This window comes from Epinephelus lanceolatus, chromosome 11 (genome assembly GCF_041903045.1).
Source record: "Epinephelus lanceolatus isolate andai-2023 chromosome 11, ASM4190304v1, whole genome shotgun sequence".
Lineage (NCBI taxonomy): Eukaryota > Metazoa > Chordata > Actinopteri > Perciformes > Serranidae > Epinephelus > Epinephelus lanceolatus.
Window position 1 is genome coordinate 23,130,001 of NC_135744.1, and position 21,529 is coordinate 23,151,529.

At 43.1% G+C, this 21,529-nt stretch overlaps 2 protein-coding genes across 5 annotated transcripts in view; one reads left to right on the forward strand and one right to left on the reverse strand.

Annotated features, from left to right (window-relative positions):
* Positions 1 to 16,525, forward strand: part of trpv1 (transient receptor potential cation channel, subfamily V, member 1) — a 27,519-nt gene extending 10,994 nt beyond the window's left edge. For both annotated transcript variants that reach the window (XM_033647299.2, XM_033647314.2), the window contains exons 5-16: positions 1,901 to 2,038; positions 3,653 to 3,951; positions 5,666 to 5,842; positions 5,923 to 6,078; positions 6,168 to 6,263; positions 6,357 to 6,427; positions 8,157 to 8,322; positions 8,411 to 8,477; positions 9,863 to 10,200; positions 10,282 to 10,403; positions 12,655 to 12,776; positions 12,883 to 16,525. In XM_033647299.2, coding sequence (XP_033503190.2) covers positions 1,901 to 2,038; positions 3,653 to 3,951; positions 5,666 to 5,842; positions 5,923 to 6,078; positions 6,168 to 6,263; positions 6,357 to 6,427; positions 8,157 to 8,322; positions 8,411 to 8,477; positions 9,863 to 10,200; positions 10,282 to 10,403; positions 12,655 to 12,776; positions 12,883 to 12,980 — 1,850 coding nt within the window. In that variant the 3' untranslated portion in view covers positions 12,981 to 16,525. The remainder of the gene's footprint in view (positions 1 to 1,900; positions 2,039 to 3,652; positions 3,952 to 5,665; positions 5,843 to 5,922; positions 6,079 to 6,167; positions 6,264 to 6,356; positions 6,428 to 8,156; positions 8,323 to 8,410; positions 8,478 to 9,862; positions 10,201 to 10,281; positions 10,404 to 12,654; positions 12,777 to 12,882) is intronic.
* Positions 16,526 to 16,726: 201 nt separating this feature from the next.
* The window catches only part of fam222ba (family with sequence similarity 222 member Ba), a 53,692-nt gene continuing 48,889 nt past the window's right edge, over positions 16,727 to 21,529 (reverse strand). For all 3 annotated transcript variants that reach the window (XM_033649005.2, XM_033649023.2, XM_033649013.2), the window contains exon 3: positions 16,727 to 21,279. In XM_033649005.2, coding sequence (XP_033504896.1) covers positions 19,565 to 21,279 — 1,715 coding nt within the window. In that variant the 3' untranslated portion in view covers positions 16,727 to 19,564. The remainder of the gene's footprint in view (positions 21,280 to 21,529) is intronic.

Consider the following 21,529-nt stretch of genomic DNA (forward strand, 5'->3'; position numbering starts at 1 on the left):
GGCATTCTCTCCATGAGCTTCAAGAGGTAGTCACCTGAAATGGTTTCCACTTCACAGGTGTGCCTTATCAGGGTTAATTAGTGGAATTTCTTGCTTTATCAATGGGGTTGGGACCATCAGTTGTGTTGTGCAGAAGTCAGGTTAATACACAGCCGACAGCCCTATTGGACAACTGTTAAAATTCATATTATGGCAAGAACCAATCAGCTAACTAAAGAAAAACTAGTGGCCATCATTACTTTAAGAAATGAAGGTCAGTCAGTCCGGAAAATTGCAAAAACTTTAAATGTGTCCCCAAGTGGAGTCGCAAAAACCATCAAGCGCTACAACAAAACTGGCACACATGAGGACCGACCCAGGAAAGGAAGACCAAGAGTCACCTCTGCTTCTGAGGATAAGTTCATCCGAGTCACCAGCCTCAGAAATCGCAAGTTAACAGCAGCTCAGATCAGAGACCAGATGAATGCCACACAGAGTTCTAGCAGCAGACCCATCTCTAGAACAACTGTGAAGAGGAGACTGCGCGAATCAGGCCTTCATGGTCAAATAGCTGCTAGGAAACCACTGCTAAGGAGAGGCAACAAGCAGAAGAGATTTCAAGGAATGGACATTAGACCAGTGGAAATCTGTGCTTTGGTCTGATGAGTCCAAATTTGAGATCTTTGGTTCCAAGCGCCGTGTCTTTGTGAGACGCAGAAAAGGTGAACGGATGGATTCCACATGCCTGGTTCCCACTGTGAAGCATGGAGGAGGAGGTGTGATGGTGTGGGGGTGTTTTGCTGGTGACACTGTTGGGGATTTATTCAAAATTGAAGGCACACTGAACCAGCATGGCTACCACAGCATCCTGCAGCGACATGCCATCCCATCCGGTTTGCGTTTAGTTGGATGATCATTTATTTTTCAACAGGACAATGACCCCAAACACACCTCCAGGCTGTGTAAGGGCTATTTGACCAAGAAGGAGAGTGATGGAGTGCTGTGGCAGATGACCTGGCCTCCACAGTCACCGGACCTGAACCCAATCGAGATGGTTTGGGGTGAGCTGGACCGCAGAGTGAAGGCAAAGGGGCCAACAAGTGCTAAACACCTCTGGGAACTCCTTCAAGACTGTTGGAAAACCATTTCAGGTGACTACCTCTTGAAGCTCATGGAGAGAATGCCAAGAGTGTGCAAAGCAGTAATCAGAGCAAAGGGTGGCTATTTTGAAGAAACTAGAATATAAAACATGTTTTCAGTTATTTCACCTTTTTTTGTTAAGTACATAACTCCACATGTGTTCATTCATAGTTTTGATGCTTTCAGTGAGAATCTACAATGTAAATAGTCATGAAAATAAAGAAAACACATTGAATGAAAAGGTGTGTCCAAACTTTTGGCCTGTACTGTGTATATATATATATATATATATATATATATGTGTGTGTGTGTGTGTGTGTGTGTATATATATATATATATATATATATATATATATATATATATATATATATATATATATATATATATATATATATATATGTATATATATACGTACAGTATATATAAGAATATATTTGTTATATTTGTTTCTTGTGCCTTGATTTATGTTATGTTTGTAAAGATTTAATTTATTTTTGTTTTAAAGGGATATCGTTTAAAATACATGAATTTGCAGATTATTATTTTTGATTGATTGATTACGTTCATGTTCTTATTTTACAAATAAATCAGATGTTACTCAACAGTTACTCAGTACTTGAGTAGTTTTTTCACCAAATACTCTTTTACTTTTACTCAAGTAATTATTTGGATGACTACTTTTTACTTTTACTTGAGTAATATTGTTCTAAAGTATCAGTACTCTTACTTGAGTACAATATTTGGCTACTCTACTCACCTCTGCTGTGTTGTGACTGACAGGCCAGACCGCTCTCCATATCGCCATTGAGAGGAGGAGTATTTCCTACGTGAAGCTGCTGGTCAGTAAAGGAGCAGACGTCCACGCCAAAGCCTGTGGAACATTCTTCCAGCCACACGATGGCCCCAGCTTCTACTTTGGTGAGTGCATGCTGCTGCAGGGAGGAGCGCCCACACAAAGATCATCTACTGTTAGTTGCTAAACTTTTTGTGTGACACTGATCTTAAAGCAACACATTTTTAGTATTTCTTACTTAAATCTAAAATTGCATTTCATTATTTTCCTTTCAAATTATTATATTTTACTTTGTGTTAATTTAAGACAAAATAAGGGACAGTACAGCGCTGCTTGTGACATTTACAGGATTGTAGCAGAGGTGAGATATTTTCAAAACAACACCGCCACCAACTGTTGATATGTAATACTGCATCTGTACACAGGTGTCGTCATACAGTACAGGGACCCATTCCAATATCAGGGCTCCCACACATTTTCATGGACAGAATTTCCAAACTTTTTCATGACTTTCTGAGGATATAAGGATTATAAGGACTGATTTTTTCCTTGCCCCACTTGCTCGGCATTATTCCAAACATATCAGATTCAAAGACAAACCCAGGGAGAAAATGAGGAAACATACGTGATGGTAAACAAAATGTTGTCACAAGTTGACACATTAAAGTTACATTAAGTTGACAGTTAGGTTACGTTACATGGAAAGACGAAGAAGAAGATATATTTTATTAATCCCCGAGGGGAAATTAAATTTTTTCACTCTGTTGTCATGCACACACAGGCCCGAAATACACACACATGCACAAACAGGACCTATACATGCATTAAATGGAGAGATGTCAGAGTAAGGGTGGCTGCCAATGGACAGGCACCCCGAGTGGTTTGGTGCTTTGCTCAAGCGCACCTAGTGTCCAGGAGGCACCTCTTCAGCTACCAGTCCATGCTCCATGTTTGGTCCGGATGGGAACTTGAGCTGGCAACCCTCTGGTTCCCAAACCAAGTCCCTATGGACTGAGCTACTGCCGCCCCATAGAAGGTTATCTATAGAAGATTATTGTAACAATATCATTATATAAAACAAAATTCCATGACTTTTTTTCAAAACTGTCAATGAATTTGACTAATTCCATGACTTTTCCAGGCCTGGAAAATGTTTTCCATGACCGTGGGAACCCTGCAAGATGCAAAGTCTCTGAGTTACATTGAAAAATTTGCCAATTAAAAGTCTGATGAGAATTCACAAAAGGATTGTACAGCCTCCCCAAGGAAGAGGAAAAAACTGTAATTCTCCAAACACTCCATATAAAGGGAATTTAAAAAAAAATAATATTGCAAGCATGGCCATTCTCAGCTTCCGTACAGCCTCTCTCTCCACCCCTATACATATAAACTGCATTTATTATTGTACAGTAATGTTGTACAGCACATACAATACCTCCACACACATACAAAGTAGAATAACAATAATAATGTTTAGTATAAAATGAGTTTAGAAACAAATAAAATCTGTACATCAATCTGCACACTGTACATAAAACATCCAAGTGAAGTAACAATGAGCAGAACACATTTTTGAATTGGAGTGTCTGGCGTCAGTCTCAAAGCTCGGCTGTAAAAAGGTCATGTTTGTACTTTTATGGATTGGATGTAGACATTTCAGACAGAGATGCATTTGAATCAGTTAGACAGAAAGAAAATCAAATAGAGTCTCTCTCTCTCTCTCTCTCTGTCGTCCTCAGGTGAGCTGCCTCTGTCTCTGGCAGCCTGCACCAACCAACCCGACGTGGTGGACTTCCTCATGGAGAACGGGTACCAGTCAGCGGATGCCAAGCTGACCGACTCTCAGGGAAACACGGTGCTGCACGCCCTGGTGGTGGTGGCTGACAACTCTACGCACAACACCGAGTTCATTACCAACATGTATGACCGCATCCTCAAGACCACCGCCCGCCTGCACCCCAAGCTGAAGCTGGAGGACATTGAGAACCACAAGGGGCTGACGCCTCTCAAGATGGCTGCCAAGACTGGAAAGATCGGGGTAAAGAGACACAGCAGAGTAGATTTGTGCTGAGGCCCAGGGCCAACAATGTACTATGGGCCTTAAGGGACTGCCCATTTGTCTGACAGCCCATTATCCTATAACCCAGGTAGTCCGAATAATGTCCCATTGGACCGATAGTCAGTTTGTCTGACAGCTTGTTACCCTAAAAACAAACGCAATGCTCATAAAATCTCCCTACAGTTAGAAAGATCCATGGCCTGCAATCAGCGACATGGAATTATGGAGCAAGTCTTCTAAACTAAATGACAAAATTAGTCGCTTTGATCTAATGCTTCTATCAACACATCATTTGTCTGTGCCTCCCAAAATCAAACCTGTTGTATGATGTGACTTGGTGCTGGTAAAGGTTTAGGCACAGAAACAGCTGGGTTAGGTTTCAGGAGAGGGTTAAAAAATGCACTTGGCAAAAGGGTAATGGAGTCTTCCAAACCCACCAGACTCCATGTAAATAAACAGTAATTTTATCATCATAAAACACACGTCATTCAGAGTCGACAGAAACAAAATAAAACTCGCAGAAGACATCTTGGTTTGTCTTTCAACTGTTCCAACAATCACCATCTCTGATTTGGTTGAAATAAACCCTTAATTTACCCAGGGAGATGTGATAATATGCTGACTGACTATGCTGACGCCTAAATGACTGTGTTTTTAAATGGAGCTTGGTGGGTGTGGCGATAATGATTTTGGGGCTGTTTTGGTTAAACAAAAAGAATCTTACTCTTTAACAAAAGGTCTGTCTCAGTAGGGATCGTTTCCATAATGCTGTCAGACACTTAAAATAACAATCTGAGCCTGTCAGTGACAAAAACGAGCACTTTTGGTGGACGTACATTGACGGTGGGAACATGCCACGAGTGGTTACACTGCAGCCTGTTCTGCTCAATATTGGACCAATTTTAAAAACTGTTGCTCCCATTAGTCACTTAGACACAAAACATGCAATAATAGGTATGCTCACATAATCCTGTTTGAGCTACAACAGATAGAGTACTGTCAACAAACTGTTACCACTGGAAATCGCCGGTTTCAGTTCAACGCTGGAAGTTGCAAAATTTACGCAAGGTATCATGGGGGCTAGGAATAAGGTGGATACAGTAGGCCATTTCTTAACATTTTATTCATTTTATGTGAAGAAAGCTTAATCAAAGTGGGTTTTTTTTAAGTTAAAATTATTGTTCATGGTAATACAGACAGAGACTCTTACAAAAAGTTCTCAAAACTATCAGGAAATTAACCTTTGATGCAAAATTTACAGGAAATAATCTGCTCAGAATTCATCCAAATCGCTTGTTTTGCACAAACTTCCTGCTGTTATTGCGTTCACTGTTTGAGTTAATCGTAGAGTTTAGCAGTTGCTCTGTGCTGTTATTGTTATTCATTGAATATAATATGAAATATCTATTAAATATGTCACGTAGCCAGGGGTCGTCAGTTTACTCAATGATAGGAAAGGGGTCCCTTAAGAAAGACAGGTTGGGAATCACTGCCCTGAGTCATGATGTTAGTCCCCAAACTACCCATGCCATACGAATGACCTCCCGGGCCTCCAGCTCCTCTAACAACCCGAAAAGTTATCTTTTGGGGAGTGCTGTGAGCCCCTGGATTGCTGTCTTCAGTCTTGCTAGCTACGGACACATTTTCAGTCTCGATGTGACTGAACATTCTCTGACTTTTCATTTGTCTGCAGCTTTTTTCACACATCCTGCAACGGGAATTCCAAGACAGCAACACCAAACATTTGTCCCGTAAATTCACCGAGTGGGTTTACGGGCCCGTCCACAGCTCCCTGTATGACCTGGCCTCCGTGGACTCATATGAGGATAAGTCCGTGATGGAGATTCTGGTGTACGGCAGTGACATCCCTGTGAGTCCCAGCGTTACGAGCCCGGTCAGTCAGAACAGCTGCTGTCGTTACTCTGCACTCAAACATGTGTCTCCTCTCAGAACCGCCACAAGATGCTGCAGACGGAGCCTCTGGGCCAGCTGCTGGAGGAGAAGTGGAGGACGTTTGCAGGCCGAATGTTTTTCCTCAACTTCTTGGTCTACATCCTGTACCTGACCATCTTCACTCTTGTAGCCTACAATAGGAAATTTGGAAAGGTGAGCTCAGCTGCTACGAACTGTGTGACTGATGTGTGTAACCATCTCAGAAAGGCTGAGGGTGGTTATGTTTCTTCTCTGCCCCACAGCCGCCATTTCCTGTCGAAAACAACTTAATGGGTTACCTGGATCTTTCAGGCCAGCTAGTGATGGTGCTGGCAAACTGCTATTTCTTTCTCGTAGGGGTATGTATGTGACTGGGTGTTGTTGAATTAAAATTCAATGGCTCGTATCACCACCTTGTCATTCCAGTAATGTGATTTATCAAAAAACAATAGGTCGCAGAGATGAAGAGGAAACAGCCAAAGCTGCAGACGTTGCTGATTGATGGATATTATGAGATACTTTTGTAAGTAGTAACACTTATCTCCCAGACGTGGTCAAAATTAAAAGTTTTCATGTGATCTGAATTTACATTCAGTGTTTTTCTCTAGAACACACTGTCCTTGTGCTGAATGCAACATTTGCAAAGCAGATTTTCTTAAAACGTTTGATTGTGCGTGTATACATTTACGTTTGCTAGCTAGCAGTCTTTTTCTTCACTGTCGTTGACATCTTGCTACGCATGCAGCCTCGGCGCCAGAAGAAAATGTTGGCATAGTCCGTTTCTGATAGGTTACATTTGTACGTATCATATCAACATTTCTAAAGTCACACATTCTGATTACAAGCACTGTGCATGAGATGACTTTGTCATAGGGAGGTGGAGGGGATGGTGGATGGTGTTACACCTAATTGAGATAGCTGCCAAGCTGCAGACAACTGTTCAAGACCAACAAACAATCAATCAATCAATCAATTTCAATCAATCAATTTTATTTATAAAGCCCAATATCACAAATCACAATTTGCCTCACAGGGCTTTACAGCATACGACATCCCTCTGTCCTTATGACCCTCACAGCGGATAAGGAAAAACTCCCCCCCAAAAAAAACCTTTAACGGGGGGGGGAAAAAAAAAACAACAACAAAACCATTTCTTCTTTGGTGGAGAGAGCAAATAAAGACATGAGGCAGCTTTTATGGCCTGGACGGCCCAGGTGAGATTAACAGAGGCAACAAACCTCCCATGTCAAACAACTGCCTGATGAGGTTGGCTGGAACATCCTCAAAGACAATGGGAGGGCCGTCACACTAAGCATAAAGCAGAAATGAGGTGGCACAGTGGCACCTCTGCTTTATGCTTTGCATAAGATGGAGTAACTGCTTTACATTGTAAACAGTAGATCATGGCTCGGGAAAGAGACGCTTATTATAATCATAGATATGGCAATTTGATTTAATTTGCACTTATTTCCCTTCAGGGATGAGTAACATAAAACAAACAACACAGTATTAATTGGCCTCAGGGCTACATGATTAAAGACCACATGGTTTTTGAAGGTGAAATACTTTATTTTATCCTTTTAAAGCATAAATTGATGCCTTTGCCAGAGACCAAATTCATAGCCAGAATACACCAAATTGTACCATTTAAAAAAAACAAAGTGAAGTGACCAATTCGTGCTGCGATAGCCAATCAGCATTGAGATTCTCCGCAGACATATGACGCTGATGACGTACCAGCAGAAGTTCACTCACTGATTCATCGACTCATCAAAAACACAAAACATTCTAGCGTTCAAAATCGCGCGAGTAACACAACGCAAAAAAATTTGCATCGCATTTGATGTGAACACACCTTTACACTGCCCCTCTGGGGTTCCACCTGGGTGTAATCAGAAATGTGCTCTGTTGACCCATGACCACACCTGACAGTGATGTAATGGTGCACTGGCACACGCTGGAGTACACCTCCACCAGCAGAGGTCAGCAAAGCAAGATTTTCATGGGGCAGCATATTCAAAAACACAAAATGATCACCAAATAACTGGGATTTACTGAACAGCACAGACTGATGACATGTAACGGCTTCAGATGATCAGGGGATGGATTGTTTTTTTAAAATGTGTCATTTTGTTTTTGTACTTGCACACATACGATACAGTAAAATATCAAACCTCGTGTTTTACAGCATTGTCATAATTTGAAATCAAAAAGCTGTGCAGAATCTCAGTCGTCTTCTCTGCTCTTGATAGTTTGTTGCAGGGCGCCCTCTTCCTGGTCACAGCCGGGCTGTATCTGTTCAGGCGGCAGGAGTACATTGGCTTCCTGGTGCTGTGTCTCGCTCTCAGCTGGGTCAACACACTCTACTTCTCCAGGGGCAGCAGACACATGGGCATCTACAGCATCATGATACAGAAGGTAGTCCACACAGGCTGCACCGCACCGCAGTGAACATCCCAGTGAACGATCCACACTGAAGCCTTTTGTCCTGTTTCTTTCTTTGCAGATGATCCTCAGTGATATCCTGCGCTTTATTGTTGTCTACCTCGTCTTCCTCTTTGGATTTGCAGCAGGTATGCCCTCCCAAAATGCTCTGATGCTAAAATATAACTCAGAGGGTAATATTATCAAGATTTTCACTTGATAATTTACTCACTTTGCTTTAATGATTTGAAATTTAGCAGATCTATTACTCTCCTAAACAAATGAAGGACATATTGAGATATAAACTTGTCATAAAAGCGGCCATGAACAGGATCTTGCACACATCGTTGGTACTGGCGGGACGTCGGTTTTTCCGTAAATGTCGGATATCATGCCCATTAGGTAGATGGTATTTCCTGCTTGGAGTGTGTATTTTGTACCACTTTCTGTGTCCTCTATGTGGCGTCAGAGAACACACACTAATTACATGTCATGTTGCTGTATATCATGTGTAGACCACACCATGTAAATTTAATGTAAATTAGTGATCTTTGTCACATCTGGCTGACTTCCTGTTGTCTGTAGGTGGTGATATGAGTCAGGATGGGCCTGTAGATGTCTTCAGGCTTAGACTTTTATCCAGCATGTGAAATCTGGGGCAGATTGAATTGTGTGCAGTCAGTAGCTTCCTGTGTCGTGTAAAGACATCGAAATTCGTTGTGCTGCCATAGTACCGCTGTTCCATCAAAGCACAAACGCTTTCCAGTTTGGCATCATATAGGTCTTGAGATACTGCTGCCCAAATTTGAGATGGATCTATTGAATCCTCTGGGAGGAGTTTTGTAAAGTTCCATTCCACCTGTCCATTCCCTTAAAATGGCGTGTTCTCACATGACCTGTGACATCGCTGTTCAAGTTATCAACTGTTCTTTTGCAATTTAGGGTCTTGTTAGTTGGAGGTTCATAACACCCAAATCTGAAATGAATCCGATCTCAAAGTAGTTTTGAAAAGGTTGTATAAAATGAAAACACACAAAATTCAAAATGGCCGACATTCGGGGTGGGTGTAGCTAAAGTAACCCAATTAGAAATATGTCTGAAATGATGAGAGGAATGTACTTACCAAAGTAAGTGAACATCAGGGTAGCTTAAGCCATCCACGCATTGAGGGGCACTATTGAGCCCACAAAACATGCATGCATCCAATCCTGTATATTCTTGTGCTGTTCACAGGGCTTGATGTGTGCTGGAAAAAAATTTGAGTATCCCAAGGGAGTCAAAAATGCGTTCAAAGGCTAAAAGCAATCAGAGGGCTACAGAGACCATGTGTGACACACAAACCCTATTGCACCCTCAAATGAAAATAATTTTTAGTTTGAACAAGCATGCAAAGTTTTGTGAGTTTCTGTGCATCCTAAAGTCCTCAAACACTAATGCTTGTAAAATGAAAATTAATGCACCAGAAATCCAAGATGGCTGACTTCCTCTTGGCAAAACATTTGCCTAAAAATTCTCTTCCCTTGTCCTGTCACAGCGTTGATCACTCTGATTGTAAAGCCTCCGAAAAACATGACTGCTGTGACTCAGCCACCACAAAAGGGGCGTCTCTTTGGTCCCCTTGCGCCTGACGAGGAGTGTGTAAAACCCACCTTTGAAAACTTCGCCTTCACCCTGCTGGAGCTCTTCAAGTTCACCATCGGCATGGGCGACGTGGAATTCGTCCAGGATGGCGAGAACAAGGTGGTTTTCTACATGCTCCTCATTGGCTACATTATTCTTACGTACATCCTGCTGCTCAACATGCTCATCGCCGTCATGAACCGCACGGTGGAGAGGACCACCAGCGAGAGCGCCAGCATCTGGAAGCTGCAGGTGAGGCGTGCTCTGTGGTCGAGGGGAGTGTCTATCCAAGGCAACTGCGGGTTGTTTATGAAGTGCTGTGACTGTTTTCAGAGGGCCATCACGATCCTGGACATGGAGAGGAGGCTGTCTTGCTGTCTGAGGGAGAGGTATCGCTGTGGGGTGGAGAAGAACCTCGGCACTGCTCTTGGAGACGACCGTCGCCGGTGTTTCAGGTTTGCTTCTTTCAGTTCAGCAACAAAGCAATCAGTTAATTACATGATATGAAAAACTCCATCAATAGCTGAGTGTGAACGTCCACTCTGGGTGCTTTTTTGATTTTGTCAAGTCGAGTTTAAAGTCATCAGATTTGTGACTTGAGTTCAAGTCAACAATCCACACCTCTTTGTCCTCAGCACTTCTTTGCCTTTGTGTTAATGACGTTTTATAAAACTGGGGAATTTCTACCATTAATTAAATTATGACACCTTACCAAGTCAAGCAAACCTTTACACTTGGGGCAAAACTGAGATACCATCCTGCCCCATGTGTGCTGGAAGAGGATCCCTCTAACACCTCCTCAGCAGCTGCCCCAAAGCCTTGGCTGATGGTTGTTACCATTGGTGCTATGCCCAGCTGCTCAAGGCAGTTGCGGAAGACATTTAGTCCAGTAAACACCACCCCAGGAAAAGAGGAAGGACCTCTTTTCTAACCACAGACAAGATGATACCAACTGTCCACAGCCCCAGACTGGCAGCTGAGAGTGGATCCTGGAAAACAACTCAAGCTCCCTGATCATATTGCGCACACGAGGCTCCACCCAGACTCGATCATCTCAGATTCCACCAGGCAGGTGATCATGAGGGAGCTGTCTGTGCTCTGGGAGGAAACTCAGATGAAAGTCTGCACCTTGTTTATAGTCCACAGAACGAGGCTGCACGCAGACATTTTCAGAACAAAATGAAGCAGGCTGCAGTGAGAGTCTCTCTCCATGGGATGTTTGAAAATAGCAGCTTTGTGCATTTAGTCCATCTAAGGCAAGCTCGGGGGTTTAGTGTTGCTGGAGTCCACAGGAACGGCGCTGTGTGACCCTTGTTTTTTCCTCCGAGTGAGGATTAGAATATATGCCGTTCACATAACCCGGTCGAAATTAACATATATAAACACTTCAAGATCCACTCATTACTAAAAGTGTATGTCATATAAAAACTAAAGTAATGGTCATATGAAAAGTTGTCATATGGAATATTTAAGGTGTGCTGATGGATTCACGTCTTCACCTCATGCACTGAGTAACATTACAAGATAACGTTCCACCTTAAAAGTTGCCGGCAGTCGGCCCAGTGAATTAATTAAATTTTTTCTGACTACAGCTGCTGTGAGAGGCAGCGAAACATCCTTTCATTTTACAGTTACCGTGACGTTACAGTTCACTAATAAAACTTTCCACAGCATAAACAGTGGTTACATGAGCTTCAAAACCAGCCACAACTCAGCCCTGAGCAGAGTGACTGTCCTTTATTGACCAATCAACAGACTGCAGTGTTCACAGCTCCACCTTTTAGTACCAGATCTGTGTGCTAGGTACCCCAACAGAGGGGGGACAAAAAATGGGGACTGTACAGAACAGTTCCATTGGTACCATCCACAACTTTTCACAGTGGAAACAAAAAACACATACAGAACCGAACTGTACCATACTGCTCAGTGGAAACGGGGCTTTAGACTCAAATTTGATTACTTGTAGGCAGGCTATTTTGGGAGAGAATTTGGATATTTTGACAACTTTTGGGGTGGTTATATTACACAATTAAAACATGCACATGGTTGGTGTTTTGATGACAATATAAGTAGACTCTTAATATTTGAATTTGACTACTTTTAGACCAAAAAATATTAGCTAGAACGTTGGCTGACTCATACTCATACATAGTATTTCTAAAATCCTCCTCCCCTCACATGCAATCTGCCATGTGCACTGCACCTGACAGGTACTTAAAGGCAACAGGATACATGCTCAGTGCCCAGGACCCCCTAACAGATTAATCCAGGGCTGGAGAAAAGAGCATGTTTCCTGTGATTAAGATGGTTGAATAATTTCCCAGTTACTAGTTACAAGGAACAAGGAGAGGCATATGTCCACAATGTGAATCTCAGAGGGTTTGTATAGGTGACTTTAGGAAGGATGCTTTGACAGGTGTAGTACTGAAGTTGTTATCTGACCTGATTTTCAGTACCGAGGAGTAAAAATCTCTTCCACCCAAACTCATCTGAGCAGCGACAAAATCAAGGTTTAGCATGTAATAATAATCAGGCATTAACAAAGGAGTTTGGGCTTGAAGATTTAACAAAAGATGCAGCTGTGCGAGCAGCATCGATTGATGCACGGCACAGTGTGCTCTTCACTAATTTGCGCTTTCTCTGACAGCTGATTGATGCATCACACAGCAGACAGTAATTGGAGCATGTGTCCTCTTGTCGTCTCAGAGTGGAGGAAGTCAACTGGAACAAATGGAACAGCAACCTGGGCAAAATCGATGAGGATCCTGGGTGCTGGGATCGAGACCACCAGCCTACCTCACACAGACTATCGAACAGACTATACAGAGGTGCAGAAATGGGAACGCAGCCTCAGAAGTTTTTATTGCTTTTCAAGCATCTCTCTGTGACAGGAAGGTAATCCACGTCTAGTAACATTCCCTCCTTTATCCACAGGGAGGAGCTGGAGAGACTTTTCGTTGGAAGGCAGCCTGTGGCGGCGGCAGACACAGCAGTCCACAGAGATGACTCCTCTGAGCAGCACGCATGTCTAAAGAGACAACAGAGAGTTTCCACTGTGGCTGCTCAGCCTGACTGACCCGAGCATCAAGGCATTCGAACCTAAAGACAGTATTCAGTTTCAGTTCCCTCAGAAATGTAACTGTGTGTGAACTGCCTCTCTGACTGAGTGATACTCTCCTATCAGGTTGATTTTAAATTCAGCATTTGAGACAATATTTCACTGAGAGGAGCAGTGAGGAGGACTATATTAGTGATATTTGTTCATTCGACTGATATAATGGTGTAAAATAGTAGAATTTAGAATACATTTAAGGGACAGTTCAGCCCAAAAATACATATTTCAACTCTCACCTTTGGTGCTTTTTACCAATCTAGATTTTTTTTGGTGTGAGTTGTCGAGTGTTGGAGATACTGGCCGTAGAGATGTCTGCCTTCTCTCCAATATAATGGAACTAGACAGCACTCGGCTTGTTAAAATGCCGAAAAAAATAAATTTAAAAAAACGCAACAGCAATGTCTCTTTCCAGAAATCGTGACCCAGTTACTCAAAAATAATCCACAGACTTTTGTTGTGTCTCAAATCAGATACGTATATAATTGATATTTTTATAATGATAATAACAATCATTTACAGTCTCTGTTATGTGGTAGTTGATCTGTTCCTCTGTTCGGAGGGTAAGGAGCTCCTGGACCTCGTTGTTTTCCCACGGCGCAGATTTTTTCAGCCGCTGTTGAGCTTCTTATTTGAGCTAGCTGCTAACTGCTAGCAGCTGCTTTTTAAGTTTCCCACTGTAGCTTGTACACTAAACACGTCATCAAAACGTCCTGTGCCACCCATGGTCTCATTCTGCCAGCTGTCCCTTTTATACAGACGCTGGCGCTGTTATGACCTCCAGTGCCGGCTTAACGGTGAGACAACTCTGTGCACCCATTCCACACTTTTACCTTTTATAGGGAACGGAGAGGCCGACATAACGGCATGAAATTCCCGTCTAGAAGAGGCAGTGTAAAAGAAGCTATTAACTCATTAGAACTGCTGGTGAAACAGCCAACAGTGTGAGCCACGGACATTCATAACGTGCCCTGAAAGCACGTTCATTTTTAATATACTATGTGCTTGTGACAGTGCAAGATATAAACATTAATGGCGTCCTCTGTAATGTTAGCTAGCTCATTGGTGCTAGATGTGCTAGCAGTAGATGCACGCTTCCCTCTGCATGGTGATGCGGTTGCTGGTAGTAGTTCTGTAGAAAGAAAATAGTTCCAACATGAAACTTGTCACAACAAGGTCTGTGGATTGTCTTGAGTATCCAGGTCATGGTTTTTGCAAAGAGACAATGCTGTTGAGTTTTTTTTGCTGCTTTGCGCACCACAAGCCGAGTGCCATCTAGTTCCATTATATTGGAGAAAAGGCAGACATCTCTACGACCGATTTCTCCAACACTCAACAGCTTACACCAAAACAATATAGACTGATAAATAGCTCTACAGTAAGATGAAGAATATTTGATTTGGGGTTGAACTGTCCCTTTAAAACATATAATCCAAAGGTTTCTAGACATGCTGTTTCTGCCACCACCTGAACAGGATGCACATCCTCTCTGCACAAAGGCCAAAACCTGCCGGCACCTCTGACATCGCTCAGAATCCTTCATGGAGTAATACTGATTACGAAGGTGCTGATCCCGCCCTCCTGCTGTGTGCCCTTTATACGAGTCCCATTTTCATCACAGCCAGACAAGCTAAATCTACTGCAGCCAGATAGTCCTGTGGATTTCACAGCTTGCTTTGTCTACTCTACTTCCTGTTTCCATTTGGCAGAGGCAGGCTCTGATAAATGGCATGAAAGCACAGCAACTGGTGCAACAATCGCTGCCTTCAGCGCGAGCTGTCTCAGTTACAAATTATATATGGTTATGGCGGGCCTTTTAAACCGCTCAGCAACGTCTGAGGCTGATTATGTAAGAATCTGTGAATAGTACATTACCTGAACTGTCAGACATGATGACAGTAGTTAAGTTGCTGTATCCAGTGTTGCCAGATCAGACTGACAAGTTTCCAGCCCAATCACGACTTCAATCCAATTCAATGAAAACCAGCCTAAATCATAACTGTGTCAGAAACCAATGTAAAACAATTACATACACAATGTTATGTCAAATGTGTCAATGTTACACAAACATAAAATGTCTGATAATTAATAGAGCTGGGACGATTTGCTTTAATCACTTGCCAATTTATATATGTATTGCCATTTTCAAGTATTGCAACACATTCTTTGCAATTTTTGTTTAGTTTTTTAACACTAGACCACGGGGAAAAGTTGAATCGTACAGTTTCGAGAGACGGTATATCATGAGACATATTCCAAAAATGGTGCAGACTTCCCTCTGTGTCACTGGTAATGAGGAAATACAGTGAGTGCTGGACAGAGCAGTGAGTGACAACAACCCCGCCCACATTTAAGAGAACTGTTTGCAGTGGAAACACTAGGGTCTAAGTACCATGTCTGAAGGATCACTTATCCAAAGGTACCATACTGAAAGTGTTTGGTGAAAATGGGGCTTTTGCCTCACTCTCTGCTACTAGGAGAACATTTGCAGAGATAAAAGCAGGCGGAAGCTCCAGGGATGGACTCAGTAACAGCTGTAGCAACTTAAGTTCAGTCAACCCTAGCACCAGGGTTCACATTAGGCTGGGTCTAATCTGTGTAACAGCAGCAACAGAAAGTTTCATGATCTGGCGTGGAGTTTGAGCTGGGCTGGCTGAATTTGAGTTGCTATTTGAGAAGCTGAAGGTCAGTGTCCTCCGACCATCCGCCGTTTCTGCTCTCTAACTTTGGCTGTGTTTTTATACAGATACAGGTATGACGTCACATTACTCACAGACTACCACAGTATCACCTCTGCGTTTGAAAATATTGAAAATTACTGAATTATATTATATCTTAAACTGATGCTGGAGGGGTACCTGAAGCGTCACTGTTTGGCGTGTAGAGCCACTGACAAAGCGTCGATATTTGACGAGTTGGGGGTCAAAAGTGGTTTGACTGGGAGGAAACCAGCCTAATACGTCAACACTGGCAGTATCTCTGCAGAACTAAGGGAGCAGTAGAAAAGTTCACGTGTTGGCAGTGTCAGTTAACACTGCAGATAATCCAAACTGCAGTTCAGACTTGTTTCAAAGCATAAATTAGAACTTTATTTTATTATTACAATATTACAAAAAGAGTAGCACAACTCTCACGCTCTTGCCTCTTATCTGTCGTACAGCATGACACAAAGAAAGGCTCGTGGACCTTCTTCCATTTCACAGCAATAGTACAATAAACAAAAGAAGAAAATAAAATTTAAATAACAAGCAAATCAAGTATTATAAATAGTCACAACTGCAAACTGAAGCTTTGAAACTTGGGGAAAAAATGTTACAGCTCAGTAACTACACATTGCTAAAATATAGTATAATTACAAAATATTACTGTTTTCTTGCTTTCCATGATAAAGAATCTCTAAGGAATTGCTCTGTCTATTCAACAAAACTTCAATAAAACAGAAAGACAAGAAAAAAACAAAAAAAAAATTGCTGTTTCTGTGTTTCCTCACCGTTTCTTTCTCCTTATTATTTGGGGTTTTCATTAAAACCATGCTCATTTTCAAGGGAAGTCCAAGGACCAAACACTTAAGGCTTTTTAAGGGCTGTTAGGGAATTAGGTGAACAAAACATGGGCGTCATTGTGTTTATACACACACACACACACACACTCTCCCTTTTTCTCACACACACACACACACACACACACACACACACACCCTAACTCTACCCACATCAGCAGGCAACATTCACACACAATCGTTAAACTTTAAAGTTACAGTAGTCTAGTAGGTAAGCCAGTGTACAATAAAATAAACAATGCATTTGCTGTTTCACTTTAAACTTAAAAGTCAGTTTTGTTTACCTCCACGTGATCTTGCAAGTGATCAATTTGGTCTTTTTTCAAGCAGACTTCACATCAGAATCAGTAGCAACTACACACAACTTAATTCACTTAAGTTCCTGCTGTCAGGATCAAAACTCTGGTGAGGCTCGTAGTTTGATTCTACGCGACATTAGATTATTTCTTCTGCTCCAGAGTTTCGTCCTCGTAACTAACCTTCTTCAATAACTGCAAAACAAATAATCTCAACATTCAAGTAATACATTTGTCATGGTTACAAAAACAAATCTGAAAAGGAAACAAACATTAAATGGCACATCTTCATAACAGTGTGTCCTTGTTTACATGACTTTGGCCATTTTTAGGTTAATCTTTCATGACTTTATCTGCACTAAACATTTCACAATCTTGTAGCAAAACCTTCCTGGCACTGACACAAAAGTTATTTTTTTTAATCACCTGAATTCATTGCAGCATTTTCCGCAGGACAGAGCATCACCTTTTCAACATACCTGCTCCCTGCTGGATCTTGACTATGTACAAACAACCTGATTACATGCTTCCTTAAAAAAGTATGTTCGGTATTTTTCAACATGGACCCTTTTCCCCCGTGTTTTGTTTCTAAGTGAGTAATGGAGACGACAGTTTTTAAAATTGGTCTGGTATGGAGTGAGAGCGCTGCAGCTGCTTAACAGGCTGCAATGTGACCGCTTGGGGCATATTCACGTCAACTTACGTCCAATAAAAGTTTTTGTTTTTGCCACTGACAGACTCAGGTTATTATCCTGCATTTATGTGGTGTCGAAATAATCTAAAGAAATAGTTCTCTCCTGGGAAAATTCACACGAACACCTCCTCGGAACAACAACTTGCAAAGTAAGCCTTGCTGAGTTGATGTCATATTATGCAGAAACATGGCAGACAACAGTAAGTGTTAGTTTGATGTTAAGAAACTTTTTATTTATTTGTGTACTGCATATTAATTTTTGTTCAGATATAATTTGTAACATGGTAGCCTATTAGGTTGTAACTTTGTAGTTGTCTACATACATTGACCTAGAGGTTATTTATTACCATCAGTCAGGTAAAGCAATATCTTAGTAGGTTTAGGCGATGTACTGGTGCAGCAACAAGTCTGGATAAAGCAACATGAATGTTCACTGGGACGTTTAACAATCTGAGCAATAAAATTCAACATATCTGTTGTGTTTCTTCCCCATTATGACTTAAAGGTCATGAACAGGCTGAAGTTGGAAGAACTACTTCCCAACTCAGGAAATGGGACCATTTGAGGAGCACATGAATACAGCAATATTCTAAGTGTCTGACAACACTATGGAAAGGATCCCTACTGAGACAGATCTTAAAGAGAAAGATCCTTCTAGTTAAACCAGCAACTGTCCCGAAATTGCTATTGTCAAACCCACCAGACTCCATTTAAATAAACACTGAATTTATTGTTGTAAAACTCACCTTATTCAAAGTTGACAGAACCAAAATAAAACTTACAAAAGCTGTCTTGGTTCGTCTTTTCGCCGTTCCAACAATCACCAGGTCTAGATTGGTTGAAATAAACCCTTAATTCACCTTGTTAGATATGAAAATACGCTGACTCTATACATGCTTAAATTACTGTTTTTTTAAATGGAGTCTGGTGGGTTTGGTGATGATGATTTTGGGGCTGTTTTGGGTTAATCAAAAACCTCTATCTCTGCAGGGATCCTTTCCATAATGTTGTTAGACACTTAAAATAATAACCTGAGCCTGTCAGTGGCAAAAACAAGCACTTTTAGTGGATGTGCACTGATGGTGTGAACACCCCAAGTGGTTACACTGCAGCCTGTTTTGCGGCTGTCGGCTGCGGCTTTCTTGCTCAATACTGGACCAATTTCAGAAACGACTGTTCTCATTCGTCCCTTCGACACAAGAACACAAGAAATCAGGCCCAGACCAAACTTACCCTTTAACTGACAGAGAGGAATCAATCTTGAACAGTCCTATTATACAAATAAATAAGTACATTAAAAAGGATAAAACCAATGTGTACATGTGCATACGGCAAGCTTTTCTAGCTGTACGTTGTAGTCTCCAATGTCTGGTTCATGTCTGGTTTATTACTCTCTCTTCTGTCCTCAAATGATTGTTTAATCTTGAAGTTACAATGAGATTGGAGCGTTAACACCAAACTAGTCTGAGCCAAAAATTCCTGACATGACCCTGTAAAAAAAACCATCTGTCAGTAGATGTTGCAGTCTCTCAGTGAGGGATCTATCTGTATTTCTTCTTTCTTACATGCATAAGAAAATGTTACCGGTAGGTCTGAAGTAGTAATAACACGGGATCTGTTAAGATCCAGGCACACAGATAGTACAGTAGAGGAAGGAGGGAATGACACACACACACACAGTACAGATGTGTATACACACGCACATGAAAAAGTTCCCTAAAGTGCCAGGTAAAAGCACTCATCAACAAAAATAAAAGTAGCAATTGATCACTTGCAAGATTTATTTAAAAAAAAGAACAAAAAAAACCTACTGTTCTTCATTAAATATATTAATTTACCCTCTTTAACATTAGCGGTCATTTGTTTAAGTTATCAATTTAGTTTTATTCATGTGTTTCCTTTCTTAAGACTAAACAAAGGGGTTTTGATAACTGTTGTGGAGACAAGGCCATAGCTTATCTGTACCCTGGGTGCTGGATGAGAGCGGTTCTGCCATCCCCAACCTCTGGACCTCCCCTGCTCAGAGGAGGCCTGTGCATCTTGCCCATCAACCCTAGATTCTGATCGCGGAAGTAGGGCGTCTGGAAGTCCCCACCCAAGTAATCTGCCGTTTGCATCAGATTAGTCTGGGCGGAGGAGGAGGATGAGGTGGAGGAGCTCACTCCTAGCCTGTAATGGGGAGCCCCAGGGGGCCCACAGTCTAGCGTGGTGCACCCCCCTGGGCCCGCACCATGGAATGGCATGGCTATGTCCTGAGACCCGGAGCTGTCACTGTTGGGTGTGGGGAGGATGCTGCTGTTCCAAATGTGGGACTGGAAGTAGTGACCATTAGTGTAGTGGGCCATGGGGCCGGGCATGCCGTTGTTGACGGGGGGAGAGGGGGTGGGCCTCTCTACGGGAGGTTTGAGTGTGTAAGGCTGACCCACACACACCTCTGCAGGGTAGCCCATGCCCTTAAAATGGAAGGCGGGGTCCCTGGAAGGCTGCTTGCAGAGGTGGCTCCCACCGTTCTGAACGTGGGGTACATGAGCCAACTGGTGCTGATTCCAAGAGCGCATCTTCTGCTGCTGTGTGTTATGTTGCAGCTGCTGTTGCTGCTGATTCTGTTGTTGGTGCAGATGCTGCTGCAGTTGGTGCTGCTGCTTGAGATCAGTGTGGTTGGAAGGCAAGTGGTTCATAATAGCCACGCTGTGTGGCGGGTGAGCTCCCACCGGGGCGGTGGCTTTCTCTTGAGGGCCGATGATGCAGTTGGGTGGGGGAAAGCCGGGGGTGGCGGGGTTGCTGTGCATGGACACCCTGGAGCAAGCGCTGATGAGCAGGTTGCGACTGATGGGGCTGGGGTTGGCGATCTGGCCCTCGCACATGGAGGTGGCTCCTGCACCCTGGGCCCGAGCTTGGCAGAACTGGTTGATCTGGTGCACGATGGTGCTCAGGTCAGCCTGGCGGCCCTGGTGCAGCCCAGCGGCCATGGAGAGTGGAATGGTTGAGGTAGAGACGGTAACATTAGGCGGTGCTTCGCCATCTGGCAGCTTCCTGCTCCCCTGCAGGCCAGGTGGTGGCTGCTGCTGAAGGTGCTGCTGCTGAAGCATGATGGCAGGGGGCCCCTGTGGGTGTCCGAGGGCTGGGTGCTGAGACAGAGTCTGGAGTCTGGGTGGGCCCTGAGGGTGCTGGGCCATGGGGGGAGGGTGTCTGAGGCTCTGGGTGTGACCCTGCTGCTGAGGAAGGGGCATCTGTAGAGTCTGAGGTGGGTCCTGTGGTTGAAGCGGCACGCTCTGCTGCAGCCGGGTGAGGTTCGGCAGAGGTGGGTGGTGGTTTAAAGTGCTGGTCGAAGCCACTTGGTACGGTCCGGTGGGGGGGTTCATGATGACTTCAGGGTGCAAGCGAGCCCGGCTGCCGTCAAAATCTTTAAGGATGCCTTTGACTGTGGGCACCTTGATGATGGCAAGGAGGCCTGCCTTGGTGCTGGCCTGAGAAGAGGGATAAGGGCTGTAGCGTTGGCCTGACGTATCCAGCCCGTTGACAGTTCGGCGCACGTGGTTTCGCTGGGGGACCTTGACGCTGTTGGGGAAGATCTTGATGGTGAGGGGGTTGTTGGCAACCTTCTTAGCATATGCGTCCAATTCTGCAGGGGTTGGAAACGGAGCGGATCTCATCCTTTGTGTGGTGTCCCCTGAGGTGGAGGACAGGACGGGTCAGAGGTGAGACAGAGAGAGAAAGAAGGGGATTGAGGGGACGAGAAAAGAGAGACACAATGAGAGAGACAACTTAATCCAGGTACATCCGACAAAAGAGCATATCAGTTGTAAACCGTCCCGTTCAACTGTTAGCCCATTAAATGGTTGTTATCAGTTCTCATCAGGAAAAGAGGTCGTGTTAACCGAATATTTTCTGCCAATGACTGAATTATTTTAACAATAATG